The following is a 26,126-nucleotide window of genomic DNA, read 5'->3' as shown; positions in this document are numbered from 1 at the left end:
TCTGAAATCCAGGACGATCCTGCATTATATGGGACAGGTGGCAACCCTGGAATGAGGTGATGATGAATATGGAATGAGCAGTACAGAGTACAGATTGAAGTGGTACATAAAGTGATAAAATTTAGAACACAGGTACAGCAGCATCACAAATTTGCTGTGAAATAATGTATTCTGTAAACAGACAAATCTTATGAACTCAGAATGAACATGCACAGTAGGAGCTATCTGCAGGCTCAGGATGCCCTAATAACCCATTGATGGCATCAGTATTTTAGTGCAATTCAATCATAGTGCAACATATAAATAACATGGTATTTTCCCTCCCCTCTTCCTTTCCCCACTGTGCACTCCCAATAAGACCTTTTACACAACTATGAACAATTAATGACAACTCCCATGCACTTTGTGAAGTTATACACTGATTTTTGTATGTTCTATTTCAGGTCAGCTTTTGTCCTGTTACTGATTTTTTAGTTGGTTCCTTCCTGATGCATAGACAATAGTCTATTAATAAATAAAGACGTTGTATGTACAACATGAAACATTGTAAAACATGAAACATTTTTGTATGTACAACATGAAAATTTAAAAAAAAATGAAATAGTTGACATCACAAAATAAACTGCCCTTTTAAAGTGGATATTGAAAGTGATACACTTTCTTATATATAACAGCATATAGTGCAGGAGTCATCTGAATTAAATAATGTAAACTGAGGATAACAGTGAACAAAATTATAGTCACTGGTGTCAGGTATGGCAAAGCTCGTACCAAACTGAAATATTCATTGACTTCATTGACGTTTCTTTGTCAAAATAGCTCAGTATCCCAAAGTCAAGTTCTGTGTACTCAAGTTTAACTCCTTGGTCACTCCTGTGACCTTGATGACACATAATGCTGTGTTTGGCATGCACAAAAGGAAATTGATTCTCTTTTAATCAGTTACGGCATTCCATCTTGCTAGAAGTGGTAAGATTTATATTCCAGATTTCTGTGTAATCCAGTTGCGGAAATATGTGATCCTGGAGTATACACCCGGTTTGTTTTTTTGGGCGCATCCATATCCAAAGCTTACAATTCCAATGAGGGACCATCTGCTATTATACTGTAGTGCCACAAGGGGGCCTCCTGAGTCTCCCTGCATTCAGATAATAAAGCAGGAAAACACATTAGTCAAAGTTTCTAAAAGAAATGCTTAAAGCGGACCTTTACACTAAAACATCAGTTTCTACCAATGCATGCCTCTATGTATGATGATTAACAATAACATAGACATGTCAGGTGTAAAATGCTGTGATTTTGAAATACTTTCACTTGCAGAGCATTCGCTTCCTGATTTCAAAGGGCAAAATTACTTCAGTTTGGCAAAGCAATGTACACTGGGTTTGCCTTGTCATTAAAATGATGATGATGTAAGTGCCAAAAGCATTGCATCCCCGGAAGGTTACATCAGCAGAGCATTGCTGGGAAATCTCATCTGCAATCTTACGAGATCTCAGGGAAAGCGATTTTCCTCCCCTGAGATGATGTGCATAGCCACATGTCCTAGTCACATGTCTTGTCAAATGTGCTAGAAATCCAGGAATCCTGACAAGAGCCTTGACTGCTGGGATAATGCAGGTGTTTAAGGGGTTAAGGTTAATCTCTCCCACCCAGCATTAAGTTCATTTTATTGGGGTACAAGCAATTATGGAGGAGAAAAAGAAGACATATAAGCTAGAGAAGGTGGGTGGTCCAGTCTCTTGGGTTTTGACCAGCAATAAGCAAGCCTACCCAAGATTGTAGCCCATCAAGAGAGTGAGTTTGGAGTGGTGGCTACTTTACAACACACACAGAGGCCATGTGGAAGAAAAGTAGCCACCCTCCAGAAGTAAGGACAGTGTCAGCACCAATTCAGAGATGATGTGAGGATTTACAGCTGAGCGATACACAAATAAGATACATTTTTTGTCAATAGTTGAGGTACTTGAATGCATCGGTAGAGGGTGGTTACAGTTCATCTGTGACTGGCACGATTATGTATTGGAAATAATAAAGAGTTGTTTATTTTAACGTGTTAATAAAGCTTTGGCCATGCCCATCCAATGACAATTCTGTGTTGGGTCATATTTTGAGGAGGGGCAGGGATTGCATGGGAACAAGAAGATTATAAGAACTATGATTGTCAGCAGTCAAGCTCTGGAGAATCAAGGGTGCAGTCCAAGCTCTTACTTTTATAGGCAGTTAAGTACAAAACCACTTTCCATTCGCTTTATTGCATTTAGTGCTGGAACTGTGGCATAGGGAGGAGTAGTATTGATAGTCCATAAAGACCGGGAGAGCTAATTTCCTTCCTTGAAACAGCCCAGGAAATGAGCACTGGACATAGGACAACTTTTTCTGACATGATTAACAGAGATTTTTTTTTCGTTTTGCACTTAAAATATAACAAAATAGTTTTTCAATGATATATAGTCGAAGACATAGTCCACCTTTTTGAAAAAAAAAAAATGCACACATGATGAAAGAAAAAAATGTGTATTTATTATTTTTTGGCATTTGAGCCAGCAGGGCATTGCCAGTGTGATCAGTGGATTGCGGGTGCAGTGCTCAGGCTCCTGCAGACTGTTCCTCCAGCCCCCAGTCTGTTCTGAGTTGCAGACCTTTGGTTATGGAGCTGGAGGAAGTAATCATTGGATTAGAAGTACAGTGATGTCATTGCACTTGTGTTGCATTAAGACAAGGGTGGGCAACTCCGGCCCTCCAGCTGTTGTGGAACTACAAGTCTCATGAGGCATTGCAAGCCTGACAGTTACAGGCATGACTCCCAGAGGCACAGGAATGTTGGGATTTGTAGTTAAAGCACAGCTGGAGGGCCGGGGATGCCCACCTCTGTATTAAGAACTGCAAGTCCCTCTGTCATTGTGGCTGGTGGGACTTCCATTTACAGACTCCTGTGAATAGATCTGTGAATGGGTGACACAGCTGTGGGGCGGAGCCCAATGTAAAAAAGCAAAGGTGCCTGTGGGTATAAGCACCCCACGATTTAGGTAAGTGGCGGGGGGGTTACATGACGGTTGGTGCTGGGGAATGTGCACTCCTTACCATCTTGTCTTGAATTATATTGTAACTGTAATGTCTTCCTTATATTGTAAAGCGCTGCGCAAACTGTTGGCGCTATATAAATACTATGTAATAATAATAATAATAATAATGTGACCATGTGTCAGGGTACCACCTAAATATGGGTATAACAACAAATATATTCCAAAAGCAGGAGTATGCTTTTAACGAACCAAATATGAGCTAATAAGAGAGGTTCATAGTTAGGGTTTACATAACCGTTTTACTTTGTGGCCCCAAGTGACATGATATGTTTTTTTCGGGTCAATTTCCCTCTGTTTTAGGGCCAAAGTATTCTTGTTTATTAGTAAAGCTCTTGCAAATAAATATTTTAAAATAAAGAGGAACCACAAATGTATTTGGCGCTCTAAAACCATAGGTGGCACACCTCGGATAGGTCTATATGCCAACCAAATACAGCCAGAGCTCACGTTTGTTGTTTACAAACCAAAAAGTCAAGGCTGACCTCCTCTGCTATTGTCTCATAATCCCTACTAGGGTAAGATTATCGATAGCGGTAATATACTGTACATTTATACCTTTAAAAAATATTTTCAGATGTAATGCATGAAACTCACCTGACAAGAGTCAATGTTTCCTTCAACATATCCAGCACATACCATTGATGGTTTTATTAGGTATGCATACATCTGAGCACTGCTGCATGAACGTGTACTTATTATCTTTAACTCAGCCTGTTGCAAAATAGAGGATAACGTTCCTTTAAAAAGAAAAAAAAAACGCACATAAATGTTAATCCCTGCAACCACATTAGTCAATATTTCTGGGAAATAAGTAATAGATCAGGTGCTTATAATGAGATATGTTGGTGATACCAACCTCCATCTGTCAGTGTTCCCCATCCGGTGACATAACATGAAGAATTGTCTTGAACAACAATCTGAGGATCTGCCAGACACACAGGTCTGATGTACTGTGTAAAGCTTACTGGAGACGACAATTCTAGCAAAGCAATATCATTTGCATATATTCCACTGGTGTAATTCTCATGTATAATTAAGGCTCTGAGGCTTAATTCAGATCTGGAGCTTAAATTAATTGTTCCTAGGACGACAGTCCATGAATTCACATCTTTGTTCCTGTGGAAACATGTTATACATCCTTTATTGTATAGCTATTCTTACATATGCTGTTTTTATGCAGATATCATAACTAACATATCATAACTCATAAAACAGATCAATTTTTGTATGAGTGTTAACACATATACTTTATTCATTGAGGCAGTGTAAAGAGCCATAACCTATAGAAACCAACCAGATAATAGTTTTCTGTAGTCAAACTAGTGGAAAAAGATATTCTCATCTCATTATTGTACATTTGATCAGTGCCAGATTAGGGCCAAATGGAGGCCAAGGCAAAATGGAATGGTTGGGCCCCCTCTTCAGTTGCCAATTCTACAACTGTTTTTGTGTACACAGCAGGTAAGTAACCATAGAAAGTATAAGTAACCACTGACACTAGGGGGCAATTTTACAATGACCACGACTAATGTCACACTTCTCAACTGACCACCAATTCAATCAAGCACACTTGCTGAACATTGTGCTGTTCACCCACCACATACCCCAAACGTCTGCACTACGTATACTGTGCTGCACATGACATTTCCCAGGTTGTTGACCTCTTTACACATTACTGAACAATCATAAGACTAGATTTTCTTTTAGGAATTTGGTATTTCATCACGTTTAACGAGCAGCCAATTTTGCAGTACAATAGCTTACACTGAGTTTCTATCAAAGTTACTCTGTGACAACATTCCTATCGGGACTTCCCCATAATGAGGCAGCCTAAAGCGATAGCCGCAGGCGGCATTTCATTGGGGGGGCGGCAGGTGTTTGTGGCGGGTGGCCACAAGGATGACTAACAGCAAGAGGGTTGTTGCTGCCAAATGCTGGCTTTTGCATGTGACTGGAATTCTACTCAAAATTGTGCATTTGAATGCAAAGGGATGCGTTTCACCTGCTTTGCCTACAATGCAAATGCATCTCAAATGCTACATATTGCCTCCATTGACGTTTTAAAATCACCCTACATTCACTGGAACTGTAAATCAATCACAGTGGGATCTGCAGTCAGTGACACATGCTACCCTTTCCTCATTCCGATCTGCAATTATATCATCTGGCTCCCGGACCATCTTCTTTTCCAGCTCTGAGATGTCATGTGACTGCATTTCAATGCGGCAAAGAAAGCTGATGGTGGAAGATATCAAAAGGTATGTCACAATACACCATGTGCTTTAGGAACACCTACCTTTAACTTATGAACCAACCAATCACTGCAGCAGAATGGCACACTTTGTACTCTTTTTTTTTTTTGCCTGCAGAAATGTTACTCTACCATGAAAAAGCCACTATGTTGGGTTTGCCCCCAGCTCAATGTTTTTCAGTCTTGCCCCTGGTTGTAAGTAAATCTAAGTGCCTGTGTCAATGGGCTTTTGTTTGCATTAGGCAGGTTTTGCATTTTCATACAAGTCTAGGTGCACGCAAAACCAGCTTGAAGCAGGTCAATTGCAGGCCAGAAGGATGTCAACTGCAGGTCAAATGCTTGTGTCAATGAATTCTGAATGATTTCAGAAACTTATCAAGCTAATGCCATCATCACAAGCCCAAAGCCTGTCAACGCAGGACCTAAAGGAGATTGTACTATGAGAGTGTAATGCCTTTGGCCAGCTTTTGAAAGCATAAACAAAATATTATATTTTCACATGTAGCCCCTACCACCTTCAGTGGAGTGGCTACTAGAAATTTAGCTTGCTTGAGCTGTAATCAGTCTGGCAATTCCGGGTGTTCTGTTGTTGATTGCACCTGCCTGGGTGGGGTGCTGTGACCCTGCTGCAGTGTGGGACAGCCAATAGGGGAACATCTTGAGTGTCTATGCCTCATCAGCCTATCACTCGGAGTCTCATGGCCAATGGTGCGTGCTGGGGAAGTGCATATATACTTAGGGGAGTGTCATGTGCTCAGTTCCAGTACGCCCCTGGGCTTAGCCTGGTGGAGGGATGCTCAGAAATGGAGATTCTGACTAGGCCTCAAGTCTGGAGGAGGTCACATGTGAACCCTGGGGGGATCTGGAACTGATTGGGGAAGAGAACCAGAAATGCTTTAAGAATACCAGAGGCGCTGATATGGACCTGGAAGAAGTCTGGTGTCTCTCCTATGGTGGATCTTATGCATATTTTATTTATTTTAATTAATGGTATTTATTTAGCACTGACAATTTTACACATCACTTTACATAGTTGCATATTTGCCCTGCCTTCAAGGAGCTTACAATGTAAGGTCCCTATCTCATATGCATCCATACAAGGGCCAATTTAGACATCACTAACCACTACACCACTGTGCTATCCCTTTTCAGCCATAACCCAGTATCAGCCATTCTCCTGTTGATTCTGCACTGGGGAAGTCTGAAGGGATTGGTGAGTCTGTCTTACTATTACTATGGATGTCCTAAACCCTATACCCTCTCTCCCAGTTGATGTTCTGCAATAAAGCATTCAAAAAGGCACTTAAAGTGACTGGCGCCCAACTTTCTTGATCACTCATCCCTTCACTGGCTAAGGATCTGCCCTGAGAGTGAAATGTCAGCCCTCCCTGCTTTTTGGGGGTCCACCTCAGGCCTCTCTGGGTCACACACACATTACACACATTAAAGTAATTTGTTTTTAAATAGCACATCATGTTATATGGCCAGTTTGGATGTAAATATTGCTTTTTACAACAGTCAAACTAGTAGCAGAGGAATCCATAACTTACGAATTAAAACAGTGTGCAGCAGATACTAGCCAGGTGTTGCTGATGAGAGAGGCTCCACATCTATGATTTCCATTCAAGCGTAGACTAGCCTGCCAGGGCCATGCACCCAAAGCCGCATCTGTTCCCCCAACTATTTTACTTGATATCGAAGGGCCTCTAACACCGCAATCTGTTCATAAAATAAATAGAAAAGAAATTTCAGCAATATGTTTTTGCAGTCATGAGTGGCTAACAATGCCAATAAATTCACCCCAGAGGCATGTATCTCCATACCATGACATTGAAGGAAGCTCTTTGGAATACATTTTTCATTGAATATACATTATATCATTTAAAACATTATTGCACAACAAATAACTTGTACATATTTGTTGAATATGTTTTGGACATTAAAAAAGTAAAGCATGCAGTGAGCCAGCTCATGGTCCTGTCAGACAAGCAATAAAAGTATGAACCTTAAAGTGTAACTATGGGCAAAATAAAAAAAAATATCTATAATGCAGTCTATCACTAGCACCATGAAAGTAGTTTTTGTTCTTCTCCCTGTAACAGTTTTTTATTACCAATTAATCCTGCCAGTAAATTATTTTTCTACTTCTGACATATGCAGAGTATCACTTATTGTTTATTGCATACTAATCACCTTATTATAATATGAACTGTACCTATTATACTGAATATTCAATGATGTAAGCTGTAACTATATTTATCAATCGAATCCTGTTCTTGCTCCTGTGCCTTGTATCAGCGAGTGAAGTATCTAGAAGCTATTGTCAGAAACCACCTGCTACTGTGCATGCGCGGTGGCCAGTTTTCAATACTGCAGGGAAAAGGGCACTTGCGTGCGCCACGGAGCGACTGCGCAAAAGCGTGACAAATGGCGCACAGGAAGAGATGCTGTTTCCTGATGGATCACCCTATTTAAGCCAGCCTGCCTGACTCCAAGTTGCTGGATTGTCATCAGCTTCCCCTGTGTTCCTTGAGCTTCTGTTTACCTTGCTGACTTCTGTTCCGGATTGCCCTTGACCTCGTTGATCGCTGCCTGCCCCTGACCTACTCCTTGCTTACTGGACCTGCCTCTGTCTCCTGCCTTTGTACCTCGCTGTCCGACTGATTATGACCCTTGGCTTGTTTGACCACGATCTTGGATCCTGCTCTGCACTCTGCTGCCTGCCTGGTTTTGACTACAGCTCAGCTTGACCCGATCCATTGCCGGAACTCCAGCTTGCATGGGGTGATCACCACTGGCACCTGTGCCACTTACACTCAGACTCTGTTCCCAACTCCAGATTCTTTGGTACACGAGGTGCAAGGGAAGCCTCTTCCCACATTCAGTCTCTAATCAGGTACATGACAGCTATCAAGCAGTGGGGCTCCCAAGTCCAGATGTTCTGTAACCCATCGTTCTTTGGAAAATTTAGGGAATAGTTAGAACCTCCATCAGGCTTTTTTTGCAGCCTGTAGTGAGGACATTCACCCCTATTTGTCCTAGTGACAATTGTCATTGGAATATAAATCCAGGAGATACAGTTGTCTCTGGAACAGGAGGTGAGGGTAAAAGTTCCGGTGGGGACAATGTTTGGGTGGTGTTGTATCTCCAGGGCAGGAAGTAAAGGGAAATCTCCCCAATAAAACACAGATGTAAGTCGATGGAGAGACCCTCCGCACTCCTCACAGTAGTCCCGGCCAGATGAGAAAAGGTGGTGCTCGCAGTGATGTATTGCCACGGATGGCGCCGTGCAAACACAGGAAAAGCAGGACATCACCAGCACTCAGTAATAAAGATAAATATGTCCCTTTTATTGGACAAAAAGCATCACAGACATCCAAAAAAACAACGTTTCGGGGCTGCGCAGGGTCCCTTCCTCAAGGCAGAAAGATGTGACCTTTCTGCCTTGAGGAAGGGACCCTGCGCAGCCCCAAAACGTCGGTTTTTTAGATGTCTGTGACGCTTTTTGTCCAATATAAGGGACATATTTATCTTTATTACTGAGTGCTGGTGATTTCCTGCTTTCCCCAATAAGACACAGACATCAAGAAAAACCTCAAAGAGGTCCTAACCATTCCCTTCTCTGTTTAAAAAAAAACAAAAAAAAACTTTGGAATTAGCTATAATTTAACATGTCTACACATTACTCATATACAATTGTCTGTCTAGTTTAGTCACTAACTTGCCACCTTTTGAATGATCCACAGATCAAAGGTAGACTAAATATCACACCAAACACACTGCACCACACCACTCTGTCTGATGACCACTAATGGGACACTTTTGGGGTGCTTGGCAAGAGTGTAAACCACCTTAGCACCCATTACCTGCTTTATTGTGAACAATGCCTAATTATATTTTCATTTTTGTCAATACAGTAAGTAAGTCCTTGATGGGGCCACTATGTTAAGAAATGAGGGTTGGCTCTTCAAACCATCTCTAGTCAACTTTATCAAGGCTACTGTGGTTTTTTGATGGTCCCAACACTTATAAATCTCATTAGAGAGTTACAAGTCTCATAAGGTAAATATATTCTAACAGCATGCTGCTCTGAGGATCAGGATTGCAGTTTAGCATGAAACTTAAAAGGGAACTGCTTTTACTGTTGCAGACAAAGAGTTTTATATTCAGTTACTTTTAGACAGACAGTGATGTCATAAAAAGCTAAGCCTGTCTTGGTCATATGAGGTTAGTTGTCAGTAACATGCTGCTGATGGCAGGAGTTGGAGAGTAGGCAGCTTATTTGTGGAAAGCAGTAATTAAGAGGTTTTTATTTTTTAAAGTTGCTTCCCTATATATGATAATTGCAGGTTAGGAAATCCACCTGTCACTAAAAATAGTAAAATTAGTCTGCAGTTCCTCTCCCAAATTCAAATGTGCTAATTCTAAACGATTTCTTTATAATTATGCTTTCCATATTATTTTTACATATCATCATCACTTATTACCATCATTGCCATTATAATTATAATTATTATCCTTATCTAAAATACTTCAATCATTATGGCCAGAAGTTCCACAGTAACTACTCTATATCTGCCATCATAGTAAATTACCAAATCACCAAAATTGTCCAGAATGCCCTTCAGAACTACAATAAACCCATGTCCGTAAATCCTAAATGTGTCCATTAGTAGATACATGCAAAATCTAAAAAATGCTAGTTGCTTGACTGTCATCCAATCCAGTGGCTTATCCAATTGCATTGATACTTTAGTCATTAACCTGAAACAAGTATGCAGATTGGGAGTTATGACTTCACTTTGACTTGCTGTATACTTGTTCCAAGTAATGGACTGACAGTACTGAAACCAGAAGCAGGTAGCCTACCTATTTCTCTCAGTACAATTTTCCTTTAACAGTCCACGAAGGCTTCCAAATTGGACAACTGCAGCAACAGAGCCTTTGTGTTTTGTGACATGCATCTAACCATTAGGTGATGTTGTCCTGTAAAGAGGCTGTTTAATGTAATCAACCTACCTATTACAGTTTGATTAATGCTTTGTGTTGTAGCACTAACATCTGTATAGCCTGGAACTGTGAATGAAAGGAAATACAAAATATTAGATCAATCCCATGGCGCATCTAGATTATAGGAGGGAATGTGGAGGCAACCATTGTTGTTCTATCCTTATCAAAATATTCTTGTTTCTGATCTGTGACAAGCATGTAGATTGGGAGTTTTGATTACAATATGAATTTACTCGCCACATGCTTGTTCCAGATCTGTGATTTAGAAAGTACTGAAGCTCATGGTGGTCAGGCAACTACCATTTTCAGAGGAAAGCCCAGCAATAGCGGAGCCATATTTCTCACAGTACATGTTTCCTTTAAGAATGAAAGGCAATAATATGCTGATTCCAGGTCAATAACTCAAGAAATTGAGTTTATGGGGTAAGCATACTAGCCAGCCAACTAGATTTTTAAAACAGGATAGGTCAGCAATGTAATTGTAATATTGCAGCACCAAACAGTTATAGACACCACCCTTAGCTGCTGTTGTTCTTTTGAAAAAAAAGGATATTAAAGGAAAAATGCAGTGTAGTGTATTTGTACATACTTTATTTATTAAGACCAGGGTTAAGAATGATTATTATTTTTTTTGGCACGTAAATGGGATATATGGAGTATTTCTGCCTTTGAGCCAGCAGGTGGAGCTTGAGGCTCATATTTTAAAGGCTCTCAAGTTGCTTTGAGGAAACAATGACTCCTCAGCAGTGATTTAGCCTTGATTGGACTGCTCAGTCTAACATTTCAAGCAACTAGTTCCTCAAAGCAAGCAGATCTTTTGATAATCCCATGGTCACTACAGTATAATATATATATATATATATATATTGCACAACATCGGAGAGCAATAATGAATGGTCCATCATTAACTGTTAACTCTAAATTGATGACCCATAAAGCATTGTCTATGGTCAATTTTGGGTACCATAGTTTTGGCACACACAGTTTTAAAGCTTCACCTGTTTGGTAACCCTATCTTTATATTTTACCCCAAAAAAAAGGTATTATATTATGTTTGCGTGCACTAAAATTCATTAATTTTTTCCAAAAATATATTTTTGATAAACAGTTGCCACAATTTATTCTTCAGCACTTTCTTTCCTATATAATTGTTTATATAGGAATGAAGGCCCTGAAGTTTTAATGATTGTGAAAAATTTAAAAATGGCTCCCAATGCAAAGTTGTTAGAAAAGTTTAAACACTTCATCAAACACCATTTTGTTTCCTTTGTTCTACATATTAAACCTACCTAGTGCAGTTTGATCGGGACCCTGTGTTGCAGTACTAAAATGTGTGTAGCTTGGAACTGTGAAAGAAAGTAAATGGGGGTGAAAAAAAAAAGAAAATCAATGCTGTGCCAAGCCTGCTTTTGGAAAAAACTTTTATAGTTATCAGTCTGGCAGTACAATTAAAGACTTCAAAACTATTTATTTTTTTCCCAACAAAATGACAGCTCAGTTGTCAGAGTTGAAGTAGTGTGCGAATACCAAGAGTGAATACAAAGGTCAAATTTCAAATTAAAAATTTACTTTTTACATAAACGTATTTAAAGTATTAGCTGATTGGGGCAGATTTATTATTAAGAGAAGACAATGGTTAGTTGGTCAGGTTATCTTAGTAAAAATAGTGAAGCTTTATTCACTTTAAATGCTCAATCATGTGCAAAGGAAAAAAAAAGCAGTATTTTGGCTCGCACATTCAGGACAATTAAAATAACATAACTTTACTTTGTGCACTAACCTAAGTGAACATTAACTTTGCAAAGTTAAATGCTAATCTCCTTTAGTAAATTAAGTAAAAGACATAGTAAAATGTAGTGTTGGAAGGTCCCTTGCCTCCCAGGCCTGTTGTCTGGTGAGGGTCTGAGTCTAGAGGACTTTGTCTCTCAGGCCTGCTGTTTGGGGAGGGTGTAGATCCAGAGAGGTACAGTTTATGCTTCTCAGGCCTGCTGTATGGAAATTAAAGCTGAGGATGAGTTCTAGGAGTTCTTCCTAGTCAATTGCTGGTCCCGGCTTAATGGTCCACAACTAGCCTGTGGGAGGGGCTGAGAATGCTTAAAGGTAGTTGACTATCTGGCCAACAAAATCTGCATAAGCCTGTGGCAGAGGTGAAAGATACTACAAGATACTACAAGATACTACTGAGCGGAGGGATTTTTTTGCTGCTGTTTTCCAGTATCCTGTACCCCCTCCCCTGAACAACAATTTTTATGGTATTCTGAAACTGCATGGAGTTAATACATGTCGAATAGTGTAGCAATGACCCCTGAGGTATCTAAACCCCCCAAAAAAACCAAAAATTTATATATTGCAGTGTACCAGTGCTAAGATTTATGGCTGCATTAGTTTGCTTTTTCAGTCTTTTTGTCTGAAATAGATGTAAGTACATATTGCTTTTTTCTTTACAGGGCAGTACATGGGATGCTTGACGGCAACCCGCAGATGCTGCGGTGCCGTCCGTCCGTTTTTTTACTACGGGCAGACGGCAAGAGGTTAATTAACCTATTTTCTTTATTTTATTTTTTTTAACTTTCATTGCGTTGCTTAGCTATTGCATTAGTTTTTGTTGTGTTGCATTGTGCTGAAAAAAATTAGAGCATGCTCTACTTTTTTTTTTTCCAGCACAACTGAACAGAGCAGTGTGAACTGGTCCTATTCACACCCATACATTTTTCAGGTTATCTTCTGTTGGCATCCGTTGACATTCGCTAAGAAATGGATGCTATCGGATTTGGTGTGATTCTGGCCCTGAATGTGTATCTATAGCCAAAACTTTTTTCAGTTTTGGATAGAGTGGGAAAGCATTAGAATTTCTGTTTTACCGAATCGGTTTATGAAAGTCAGAGACTTTGTCGGAGAGGCTCTTTTCTCCTCTGCCTTTTTTTTTCTTTTCTTATTGACTTGCATTTTGGAGAAAGGAAGTTTTGACATGAACACACGCCATTATACACCAGTCCTTAATATATTTAGCTGCAGTTAAAATTATAAAAACTGGGAACATTGACCATGTATGCTGCTTATCCAGGAAGATTTGCCTCTAGGAAGCATGAGTTGTCCCTTTTTTGCAATACCTAGATTCAAACATTATCACTCACTGGGCCATATGCCTTTTAATGCTTAACAAAATGCCTAGCTCACATCATGGAACAAAATAAGACCCACTCATCCACCCTAATCCAAACTAAAAAAATTACAGGGTTATTCCCAAAAGGGTGGAGAGTTGGGAGAAGGGAGGAGAAGTGAACAATTTAGGATAACATAGCTGAACTTGAAAGTGAGCTGAATTCGAGTATTTTTCCAAATCGGCTATTTTGGCCTAGATTTCTCACTTCTCCTGACTTCTCCAAACCCTTCACCCTTTTGTGAACAGACCTGTTAGTAAGCAATAAGTAATAATTACACCAACCAATTAGGTAGATGTTTGAAGGGCACATCCACTGTGTTGCTAATATGATGTGTTAGTGTTTTTAATACACACCTGTAAATGTCTCAACAGGAGCCTGAGTGGTTGTGCTAAAGGGAACATGGGTGGCTGCACTAAAACTGTCTGGTGCTGTGAAGGCAAATGGATGAAACAACAGTTATTTGAAGTACAGAACGATGATGTTCATCATTGATTCTGCAGAACAATTTATTAGATGAAAGGGCATATGGGTTGCTAAAAGCGGGGTGAAGGATGCACCTTTAAAAGGAATATTTTGGACACACTTTATTAACTTATAAATACTTTTTTAAAGTAGCTTTTTCTGGAGTAGTAGTAGTCTATCCCAGAACAACATTTTCTTTCTCCAACATGACGTTGTATAAGGGTGCTGAGCAGTAATGTGCCTTTTAAAATACAGTTGAGGAAGTTCCTTAGTAATCAGCCATCCTCCTCAAAGACCCGGAGTGTAAATAAGCTTTTTTCACAGAAGCCAGGGAAAAAAATTCACTCACATGTGACACAACACTGCCTAAGGACTTCAAAGAGGAATGTTCTAAGCTGAGACTTCAGGTGGACCAAATCCTGGAATGGGAGGTCTGCGGTATGTGAAGGTGCATACTATTTACAGTCAAATCGAGAAACTTTTAAAAGTTTGTAGTTTCCACCCCAACTGTAGCAGATGCTCCCTAGCAGAGCCTACCAGGTTGAAATTTTATTAGCCAGGTTGGAATTTCTCTATGAACCATTACTGTATCCCTCAAAACAAGCCTACACCTGCACTGTACCCCATCCATAGGAAAAAAAACATGCAAGATCATCCCATATAAGCTTGGATATTTGTCCAAAAATCTTTTATCAGAAAGACTATTTAGTGCCTGGATCGTGCGTGCACAGCCAGCTGCCATCTGCTGTTGTAGGCACCACCTGGGAACCTAGGGTTGCCACCTTTTCTTCAAGCGAAACCCGAACACTCAATCGACGCATGGACATTTTTTTGGGAGAATGAGTCGTGGCTTATTCATATATAAAAATTGCCGCCCATTCATATGTAAATATCACAGTTGAGACTATTTTCAGTGGGGGGCCAGTAGCCCCTATCTTCATTTTGGTTGTCTCTGTCTGCCTGACATCTTGTGTCCAAGTTTCTGCTGCCGTGAAACCTAGACACAGCATTCAAAACCCGAACTGTCCGGGTGAATCCTGGACAGGTGGCAACCCTATTGGAACCCTTCCCTTAGCATGTCTTCACATGTTACTAAGCATTGGTTATTATTATCCTTTTTGAAGTGCTAAATATTATGCAGTGCTGTACATTAAATAATACTTGGGCTGTAAATTGTGTGTAGGCAGTTGTCAATGCCAGGGTAGCTTAGCGGGCTGCAAGATAAAGTGGGTTAGCAATTGTAAATACTCACTTTTCAGCCGAATTGCTATGTTTATGTGGAAATATATTTTGAATGTTTGGCCTCTATAGTTGTCTCCAGCACAATTTTGGAGAAGTATGGTGTCCTGATAGGACACGAAATCTCAGGAGAGTTGGTCGGCCATTTTGGGTTGGTTTTAGATAAGGAAAGCCCATCCACGTTTTGGGAGAACATGTGTGGACGTAGATAGGGACAGAGACCCAGCCTGTGAGGGAAAAAAACCAAAAACATTTTTGCCATCGGAACGCATTGCTAGATTCCTATTGGCTATTGCAAATTGAAATAGGAATCTAGCAATGCATTCCTATAATTAATTTTTTTTTTTTTTTATTCTGAAGACAGCCAACGGCTTCATGTCAGAACAATAATAAAAAAAAGCAGTATTTCTCTCCCGGGCGCCCGGGAGAGTTGGGCTGTCTGATGATCAGTGTCCCTGATTAGCTGGTAACCAGGGGTGTTGCTCTTTCTGCAAGTGGCCGCAGCCAGCCATAAGATCACGGCTGGCTCCGCCCAGCTGTCAGAAGCAGGCTGTCGGCCGGCCATTGGCCGGCCGCTCGGCCAACTTCGGCTTTCACCTCGGCTCAGTCGAGCCAAAGCATATTCCTTCGGCTCGACTGAGCCGCTCAGCCGACTTCGGGAGCTGTACGGGCTATAGTGAACCGAAGGGGTCCTGGGGCCGAAGCTACGGCTAGATTCTTCGGCTGCTTCGTGAATAGACCACTAAGTTCTGGGTATTTTGGGCCCTTATAAACTGAACAATTCTGCTGACATTTTAAAACTTTTTTTTTAAATGGCTGTAAAGTGCTTTTGCCCAGGGCAATGTTTGGAGTTTCTCTGGCCATGAAGAGGTTAGGCACCCCCAAAAATATTGATAGTGGTTTTGGTCTACCCTGTGTTCACTTTAGAACAGTCTCACAATTCTGTCCCCTTTATGAGCACAACTTGCTACTGGCGATGAGTGAATTGTAAATGTTAATTTCCCTGGAATTTAGGGAGATTTTGGCAAAACTTCTCAATGTTGGCCAAAATGCACTAGATTCAATAAGGAATAACAAATTAAAGGTTTTTTAAGACGTGATAGGCTTATATAGCTCCAAGTGGTAGGAAATTTCCTTTTAACTATCCTGGGCCCACATTTGTGCCAAAAACAGACCCAAATTAGGCCCATTATTGTACAGTGGAAAAACATGTAAAATAAAAAATGTATAGTACACAAATAACAAATAAAAAAAGGAAAAAACACACAAAAACACTGAAAATTTAGATTATCAGGGTTATTCACAAAAAGCTGAAGAGTTTGGAGAAGGCAGGAGAAGTGAACAACGTAGGACAACATAGCTGACCTGGAAAGTGAGCTGAATTGGAGAATTTTTCCAAATCAGCAATGTTGTCCTAGATTGGTCACTTCTCCTGCCTTCTCCAAACTCTTCACCCTTTTGTGAATTGCCCTGTAGGTAAGCAACCCCAAAAAAAGAACACCCTCTTAATAAAGAAAAAACAGTTGACTGTTTTGTTTTTCTTTGCAGTTTTTAAAATTTTGGTAGTTTATCAGCCACATTTTTTTTCCAAATCATTCCACTAATCCCCATGTGTGACTCTGTTTTATTTGTAGTCATCATAAAGTAGGAATGCACCAATACCATTTTTTTTTCCAGACCGAGTAAAAGTACCGATGCTTTTCCTCAAGTATTCACAGATAGCAATTACTGATACCTTTTTGTCATTTGACAGGTTTTCTAAAACAATACAGACTACTGATTTTAGGACTGTAGTGGAGCAGCAGTGTGCGACCCTGGTAGTTCTGCCACTGACTCCAAGCTGTAAAGGGACTACAAATATCAGCAATACACTACATAGCAATGCAGAATACCCTCAGCTATAAAGGACTACAAATCCCAGCAATACATTATACAGCAATGCAAAATAATACCATCAGCCATAGTGGACTACAAATCCCAGCAATACATTATACAGCAAAGCAGAATAATACCGTCAGCTATAAAGGACTACAAATCCCAGCAATACATTATATAGCAATGCAGAATGACATTGGCTATAGAGGACAACAAATCCCAGCAAAATATTATACAGCAAAGCAAAATAATACCATCAGCTATAGAGGAATACAAATCTCAGCAATACATTATACACCAATGCATAATACCATCACCTCTAGAGGACTACAAAACCCAGCAATACATTATACGGCAATGCAGAATGGCATCAGCTATTGAGGACTACAGATCCCAGCAATACATTATACAGTAATGCAGAGTAATACCATCAGGTATAGAGGACTACAAATCACAGCAATACATAATACAGCAATGCAGAATAATACCATCAGCTATAGAGGACTACAAATCCCAGCAATACATTATATAGCAATGCAGAATAAAGTGCAGACATACGAGTCCAAAACAGTCCAAGACAGCTTCATAAAATCGTCTCACACAAATTCCTGAACCAGGCACATATATTCTCATAACAATGGGACAGCAGTTAGACAAACCACAAGAAGGTGACTTAGCGTGCGACTTGGTGTAAGACCGAGCAGGGAGGGATGCAGTCAGAAAGGGGAAGAAGTTGTCAAAGATATGTGACGTCCACCATGCACCTGGGTGGCCGACTGCAGCCAGAAGAATGGCGTCTTTCGTTAAAAAGAACGAAAGGGCTTTTGCCTGACCACGGATTGTTAGCCACAGCAGAAGCCTGGTACAATGTGGCAAGAGCTATTCATGGAGAGGGGTGGGTAGAGCACGAGACAAATCAACATGGATACATTGCATATGTATATCACAAACTCACAAACCAGAGACCATACCATGACCTGAATCAGACGATTCAGGTCATGGTCTGACCTGAATTAGACGAAGTGCCATTGCCCTGTTATGGCTTGGTGGTTACTGATGTCCCAGGAAACAGGAATGAGTTGGCCAGATAGTCTGCCCATTGCTCTATTCAGTGTCAGGTACACTCCAAGGGGAAGTCATGGTTTATCACCCTATGAGATACTGTTTGGTTCAGCCCCCAGATTGGGCTGTTATTTCCCACAACAGTTACAGCTCCAGTCTGATGTTTAACTGATTATGTGACTGCTCTGTCTCGTGATGATCACTCAGCGTGTGAAAGATGGAAGGTAGAATACCCTATTGTAACCAGGGCACCCAAGCCAGGAGAAAGCATCACTATATATCCTGGGAATTACACTTGTTACACTTGTTATGTAGGGGAGGGAAGGCAGCTGGGTAACTTCTCAGAAGGATATTGTGCCTCTTATAGCAGTGTCCCGTCCAACTTAGTGCAAAATCAAACTCAATCCTTAGGAGATGTGTATTGGCTGTGTGGAGACATGCGTATAAGAACCAGGTTAGGAGGGCAGTGGAAGGGGGAGTGTGCTCTTGCAAAGGCTATCATTCCTCTCCACATCTTAACAGAGAGGGCCTCTAACGCACGCCCTGCTCCAGTGTCTAGTGGCAGGAGGAAAACGGGAAGCCCCTCAAGGAAGCTTTGAGCCTCATGTGTATATAGATGCCATTGAAGTCCCAAGGGGGGTCCCTGATGAGTTCAAAGCCAGAGACCAAGTAAAACCCGATTTTGAGTCCCTAATACCAATAATCCCTATTAATAAGAACGTAGATTGGATAAAAGACCAGCACCTGCTGCACATACATCCCAGACAATAATGGCCCAAATGGTAAAGTTACCCTAGCCATTAAGAAACTAGAAAGTCTGTCAGTGGAACTAAAGAAGAATTCAGGTATCACAGATCCGTGGGACCAATATTTAAATTGGATGACAGGTTGGCAGAAAGCATTGGCCCAAGTTGGTGTGGCGATTCTCATTGTTCTGACCTTCATCAGCCTAGTAGTTTGCTGTGTAATCCCCTATGCCAGAAAGCTGATGACCAAGGTGGTTGATGAGACTACTTTGACCCCAACTATGATTCAGGTAGAAGAGGACACCTACCTGAATGAAGACGAGAAACCATAGTCCCCATTACAATCTGTGTCTCCCCAAATATAATACCACAAACACTCTAGATTAGTAAGAGTAGGGACAGAGACCACCTGACAGTGCATACCAACATGTCGGGACCAGAGGTGGATTAGCCCCTCGGACGGCCCCTATGCATGTTAAGAAAAGAGTTCCGGGGTGTGTGCCAGGTGATAGGTAAAGGGACAGGATAAATCATCATTTGAAATAGTCATTTTAGGGGGGACTGTAATGGAAGTGGTTAAGTACAATTATGACAAAATGCCTATCTCAATAGATCAATTGTAATATATATGTTAATTTTCTTTTTGCTTGTTTGCCTTCCTCAAAACATTCCTCAAAACCTTGCCCCCCCCAGATCCGAAGTACGCAGTAGAAATAGGAACCAAGTTGGCGCCTCCTCTTCAGACAACGAACCCAAGACGAAAGATATAAACATCTATAAACATCTTGGCAGGAAGTTATGCATAAATGGATCTAACCAATGATAAGTTAGAATATATAAACTAAAATACTTTTCTGCAATGCTACGCTCAAATATACACGTTCACCTGTTAAATAAAAACCCTGAAAAGGAGAACAATAAAGCAGAAGTGATTTTAACACCGACTGAGTTGGCGTTATTTCATTTTATCTCCGAGAGTATACTCTATTGAATCAGGCCAGGCGGCAGATATAAGTACGGAATTTTTGATCCGTTCTAAATTTGGAACCCAGTCCAAAACATACCTTCAAGCTCCCAATGTGTACAATGTACTGTACATCAGGCAATCTTTGAATGTTGTCCATGCATATTAAAATTTCTTAGATATTCTTGTGTGAGTGTATAGGGTAAGGGCTTAGCTCTGAGAGGGGCAGGGCTTTATCTTGGATTGGATAGAAGTGGAGGTCTCATGTACAGCCTGTGACTATGGTCCAAGGGATGTAAGGGGTACTTGCTAGTCTGACAGGGTGGCTCTGCATATCAGCAGATTTTTTAACACAACTTTAGCTTTCCTTTAAATATAAATAAATGTAATGGAGTGAACATTTATTGTAAAAGTGTTAGTCAAGACTTAATAAAAGATTGTACTTACTATTGTTAACAAGGTTCTCTGCCACATCATAAGTGATTTCTAAAAGTGAAAACAATGCTTAATGATTACAATTTATTCATATGAATTGGCATGTATATCAATACATATATATATTATTGCCGAAAATTTTAAAGTGATACGTTTTGGAAGGTTTTTTGCATGATGAAACATCGCTTTGTGGGACTTTGTATTTATCACTATTGGATTTTTTGCATTATTGTGTTATTATTTATTTTGTTATAAGTGGAAGTACTGTTTTTTTGTTCCCACACACCCACTAGGAAGAAGGGAATTATGGAGGGAAGGAAGGAAAGAGGAAAGGAAGGAAGGCAGGGAGGTTATGAATTTTTGATAATCTGAGCAGAAATTGTCCTACTTGCCTGTTAGTTGCAGTGAATTCTTGTCAATGCTGAATTGTGCCATGCTGGTATTTCTCATGTTTTCTGAGAATATCTTCTGAACTGATACATTTTTGTCCGTTAAACTATTAAAAGTCACCACAAATTCTGGTATCACACTTCCAGGGCTGTGGAAAAACAAGCATGGGTTTCGTAAATACACATCAAGTACACTTAGGCTCCGTTCACATATTAGAGGTTTTTTGCGTGTATTTGTACATGCGGAAACGCACTAAACATAAAAACGAATACATTCCAATGTATCTTAATCACACCTGCGTGAGGTCCACACGGTATGAAGACGCACGTCACGCAAATGCGTGCGTATGTTAAAATTTGCGCTTTTTCATGCTGTGCAGTTTTCTGCACGGAAAACACAAACGCTACGTGTGAATGGAGAATTAAAGGCTTCAGTTTTTCATCCAGGTTCTGCTGCACACTTTATCACTTTAGTTTCATTTTCATTTTTTGTAAATGATTCACTTTTTAAAATTATTTATCTTATTTTACTTTATTTTTATTAATTTTAATATTTTTTTACTTTTTTTAACTATTATTTCTTATTATTTTTTACTTATTTTAAATTTTTACTTATTATATTACTTGTTACTTTTCATTAAAAAAAATTACATTTGTTTTCACTTAACTTTATTGTTATCACACAGGAGCCTACAAGCCCCTGTGTTATAGCATTTGGAGGTGACAGCTTCTCTTTATTGAACCTGTCACCTCCAATACAGGGGTTTGAGCACAGCAGAGTGCAGCTCTCCCATCTCAGTGCTTACACGGAGCAGAGAATAGACGTTCTCCGCTCTGCTCCCTGCTCTCAATCCTGAACTTTGCCATGGTCCCTGGTCCCCCAGAAGAGCCCAAAAACCATGGTGGGGAGGGAGGCAGCCAGCAGGTAAAGAGGCAGCCTGAGGAGGAGGCGGACCATGGGGGGGGTGGCGGCTGGGGGGAAGATGGACCAGCAGGCTTATTAGGTCAGATTTACACTTGGGCGATCCATGACCGAGCGGTAATCGTGCAGGAAATTGTGCGGATTCCCATGCGGTCATGGAATCGCACACCACCGCTGATCGCACAGGCCGTTCCAATCTTTTCTAATGGCACCCCAGTTGCGCCAGGCAGATTACGTGGTTTCCTGCTGCGTATCCGCCTGTGCAATCGTGCACAATAGCGGCTGAAAAAAACGTGCGCGGGGAAAAAAGGTACATGTACCTTTTTGTCAGTGATTGCCGTGTGGATATAACCCCATTGGTAATCAATGGGGCCGCGTGGCAAGCGGTGTCTGCAAGCTTGCACACGATAGCGTGGCCCCGGGATCGTCCAAGCTTACTCACTGTATAATTAGCCTTGTTTTCCTGAAGCAGGGCTAAATGTAGAAAAGAAAAACTACCTGTCCGGCTCCCGGAACTGCACGTGTCGGGTGACAGGATTTTGAAACCCCTGCCTAGGCTCACGTGCCACCAGAGGGGCCTCTGCATGCCAAAGGCTGGCCACCACTGTCCTAGATATTAGTTTAATTTGACTGGTGGTACATCAAGCAGGGAGAGAGAGAAAGTTGCAAAGCACAGGATTGAGGATGCAAATACACCTATCTCATGCAGGAGCGGCTCTGTAAAATCTGACTGCAGTGGATTATATAGAACATAAGTAAGGTGAGTTGACTTTCTGACTTTAATACAATTGCAGTGCTTCCTATATAGCACTAATAGCTCACCGATTTATTTCTTATTGCCTGGAAATCCTCTCTAAGTACACCATGCTGTGCAGTACATTAAAGCATGACCACTCTATTTAAAGTAAATGTCCAAATAAATGTTTTATTCCCATTTGGAGGAACAGACACATGAGCCAGGCTTCAGCTACTCCCAGACCTGTGAGGATAGGCCCCTTACACCACTGGAGAAAAGTGTGTGCACATTATTCCTGTGTTTAATGTACTACTCAAATCATCAGTCACATACCGTAGACTAACAACTTGTGCCTTCTTGAACTGGCTTCTGAGCTCTGAATAATTGAAAGTCAAATCAATCTGCAATAAATACGAATGCAATCAACACCCATAGTACACCAAAAATTATAATATACAGAGCAATGTTAATATAATATAATCTGAGTTGATTCTGTTCAACACTTTTTTTAAGAATGTTTCCAGTCGTAATAATCTCTTTACATTTTCAGGTTCTTGTTTAAATATGTAGGCCTGATAGGAATACCTGTCTGCTTGTATCATTGACAATTTAAGGTATGATGTCACAGAACAGATACGCCTTACATTGCCAGATTTGATTAACGTGATAGCTACAATATGTAAGGATTTCACCATTCTGATCACATAGTTTAAAGCAAAAGCAAGAAAAATAAAAGAATACAACTGCCTGGATGCCTGTGGATTACTCTTACATGTCTACAGATATATTGATTTACATTAAATTGTAAAAACTTGTCAGCACTAATATACTGACTAAAGAGTTCTTACTAATCATTGGGTCAAGTAAAGCACTAACGCAGTCAAATATTTACACTGCAGAACCTAGTAACATGTTCGAGCAATAGACTGTACTGGTTTTGATGTTTAGCTTACGTTGCATAGAGATATTAATTATGTGCCTCCTAAATTGGCTAAAAATAGTTGAATCAAACATCTTATGTCTGTGGTACCTTCAGGCAGTGGCCATCTATCATGCCTACCATTCTGTTTGGATGTGATCAGTTGGACAGAAAACCATATCAGATTGCTATTGAAGGGTAGTTATTGCCACGGCTGTCATGCACTTTCCCACTCTTTTCCCCTCAATGACCACCACCACCCACAAAGAGCTGCACGCTAAGCTTGCCAGTGTGTGTCCTGATTTGCCCTTAATTTTCACTTATGGTTGTTGGATTGTGTTGAGAAATAAGCCTGATAAAGGCTGCGCGGCCCCAAAAGCGATTGTTTCGAGTTACAATATGCGTCGATAAATTGACTTTTTTTTTGCTTTGACACATTATCCTGCTGTGCTGGTGACATCTTTATCAATTCTGCGGTACCATCCACAGTCACTATGAGCACCAACTTTGAATGTTTGGGAGATCCGCTAAGGAGTGCAACAAGATACTTATTGATTGTAAATCTTTGACTAACCTCTTAAGTCGTGGTGCCCAACCTGCAGCCCAAGGGTCACATGAAGCCCTTTGGTGTTTGAATTGCATCTTTCAGACCCCAGCAGTCAGTACTGGAAACTGATTTGTAAAGGGGCCTTTAATAATAGTAGTCTCTAGCAGTTTCATATAACATGTCCCTAGTCTCTGGCTGTTGCCTACAACATAACTGCAGTCTCCAACCACTCATGTAGAACAGTCTTTGACCATTTTTTCTAGTAAGTCTTCAGTCTATGACCGTCTTGAGTAACATTAACTAAAATATATATTAAATTCTGCCCTTTGGAGATATCAGGGGCAGTATTTAAGGCCCCTTATACCTTGTAAGTTGATAATGATTGCTCTAAAGTCTACGGGTGAGTTCAATCTGTGAGCTGCCTAAGCAAAGGGGGAGAGGGCTTTTTCTGACTCTCAGTAGGTTCTGAAATACTAAAATATTTCATATTATATATCTGAATATGCATTTTGATATCTATCTCTTGTGACCTCAAATAAGTTAGAGCCACTTGGGATCTGTGACTATAGACTGTAGACATCTCTCTTATCCACATATACTGGCACAGGACACATTGACAAATAAATTGTGCCTTAGCAAGTATCTAAGAATGCTCATATAGATTTGTTTTAATGGTGTTTAAGCACTCCTTATGTCCCAGAAAAATGTGCTCCATTTTTTGTCATATGTAAAAGGAAAGCTTCACATTTGTATAAAGTTTAACTTATATAATATAATCTACTTACAAATCCTTCGATTTGAGAAGCCATTGAATGGTATCCAATGCTACTGCTTTTCCTATAATCCTCTGTGTAGTTTAAATTTAAAATTCTGAAAGAACCACTATAATACAGAAGGCTTGGATTCGATTTATTGTGCATTCCTATAAAAAAAAAAGAAGCAAAGTTACCTGTTAATATTATATGCCACCAAAGCCACCACCAACATAAATCCATTTGTCGGTTTCCTTGTTTATTAGTTTGGTATGTTGTGCTTGATATCAGAGATGATTGACAAGCTACACACTTGTGAATCAGCAGTGAGAATGCTGATAGTCATGTCCCTTACAACATTTTTCATCCCAATGTAGTACAGGCAGGCACAGCCTACATGTGAGTGGCAAGTGCTGAATTCAGGAGCAGTGCAGCATTGCTGTCACCCCATCACAGGAAGCTACATTAGGTGGAATTTACTGGGAGGGTCAACAAGTTTTTGTGGACTTTGCAGGGGGACTAAGAGAAAATGTAAGTACATTAATAATTAAGTGGTAAAATACATATTTTTAATGAAAGGCCATAGTTCTATATTAAAAGCTGCTGAACTGGGGAAGTGCAATGCCAGATGGATGAAAGAAAACCAAAACTTTACTATGTTGCTGATACTCCCTCATTCTGTCATCTACTAGTATGCACAGTTAGGTGCCTCCTGCAATGTTCAACTGTGGCTTTTTCACCCAAGTAGTAATTCATGAACACAATGGGGAACATTTATCAAGCATATTAGCGACACAATTGGCCACAAACAATGCTGCATTTCGTTCAGCAAAGTTCCTGCGACAGGCTTACAGTGTATATGCCTCCTGTGCGTCGGTATTTCTGGGCAGCCAACTGTGACAGTTTGCAAAGTCCTGAGATTTACTACTGATGTACTGATGATGCAACAGATTTTCACTGTAAACAGACGCATAATTAAGAAGTGGTTGGGGGCAGGTTTTGTTCTGTTGCAGTAATGCTTTAAAGCAGCTACAGGAGGGATTTGTGACTAAAACTTTAATCTTGTAATAATGATCGGTATCGCTGTTCCTGTTTAGAATTGCCTTGCTGTACAACAGAATTAGGAAATGTTCCCCAATGAACTCCTGACCGAAGGCCTGTTTACCAAAACATGTCAGAAAGGACTCTGCAAATCACTTGTTAGCTTGTAGTGAATAAACTCAAAGGGGGTGATTTACTAACCTAAACACACGCACGCACCAGGTGCGTGTGATTTTCACACAGCAAAATGTATTTATCAACCAAAAAGTCTCTAAAAGCATATTTCCACTAATGCCATATATGGAAAAATCATGCACAAAGTGTTTAGATTCCACCCATAGATCATGCTGGGAGGGAACACACTACAGAGGGGCATACATGTTCGTGGTGTGTTTATAAGGTTAGTAAATAAACCCCAAAGTGTCATTGGTAAGAGCTTTTATGTTGTCCCATTGCAAAAAATGAAACATACAGCGACAGATGACAGCTGGAGCCTGGAGTAGAATGTTTTTGTCCCAGTTGATTG

The 26,126-nt window shown here is 40.4% G+C and overlaps 1 protein-coding gene across 1 annotated transcript in view; it reads right to left on the bottom strand.

Annotated features, from left to right (window-relative positions):
- Positions 1 to 855: 855 nt before the first annotated feature.
- Positions 856 to 26,126, bottom strand: part of LOC108784445 (transmembrane protease serine 11C-like) — a 26,798-nt gene continuing 1,527 nt past the window's right edge. Inside the window, exons 2-9 of the mRNA XM_018553272.1 lie at positions 24,593 to 24,729; positions 22,675 to 22,742; positions 20,687 to 20,832; positions 20,307 to 20,345; positions 6,888 to 7,056; positions 3,943 to 4,202; positions 3,681 to 3,823; positions 856 to 1,138 (exon numbers count right to left, since the gene is read on the bottom strand). Of these exons, the coding sequence (XP_018408774.1) occupies positions 977 to 1,138; positions 3,681 to 3,823; positions 3,943 to 4,202; positions 6,888 to 7,056; positions 20,307 to 20,345; positions 20,687 to 20,832; positions 22,675 to 22,742; positions 24,593 to 24,729 (1,124 nt within the window). The 3' untranslated portion in view covers positions 856 to 976. The remainder of the gene's footprint in view (positions 1,139 to 3,680; positions 3,824 to 3,942; positions 4,203 to 6,887; positions 7,057 to 20,306; positions 20,346 to 20,686; positions 20,833 to 22,674; positions 22,743 to 24,592; positions 24,730 to 26,126) is intronic.

The sequence above is a fragment of the Nanorana parkeri genome, unplaced genomic scaffold, assembly GCF_000935625.1.
Source record: "Nanorana parkeri isolate BGI_ZX_2015 unplaced genomic scaffold, ASM93562v1 scaffold115, whole genome shotgun sequence".
Taxonomy (NCBI): Eukaryota; Metazoa; Chordata; class Amphibia; order Anura; family Dicroglossidae; genus Nanorana; species Nanorana parkeri.
Note: the sequence above shows the minus strand (reverse complement) of the source record. Positions and strands in the feature narration are given on the sequence as shown.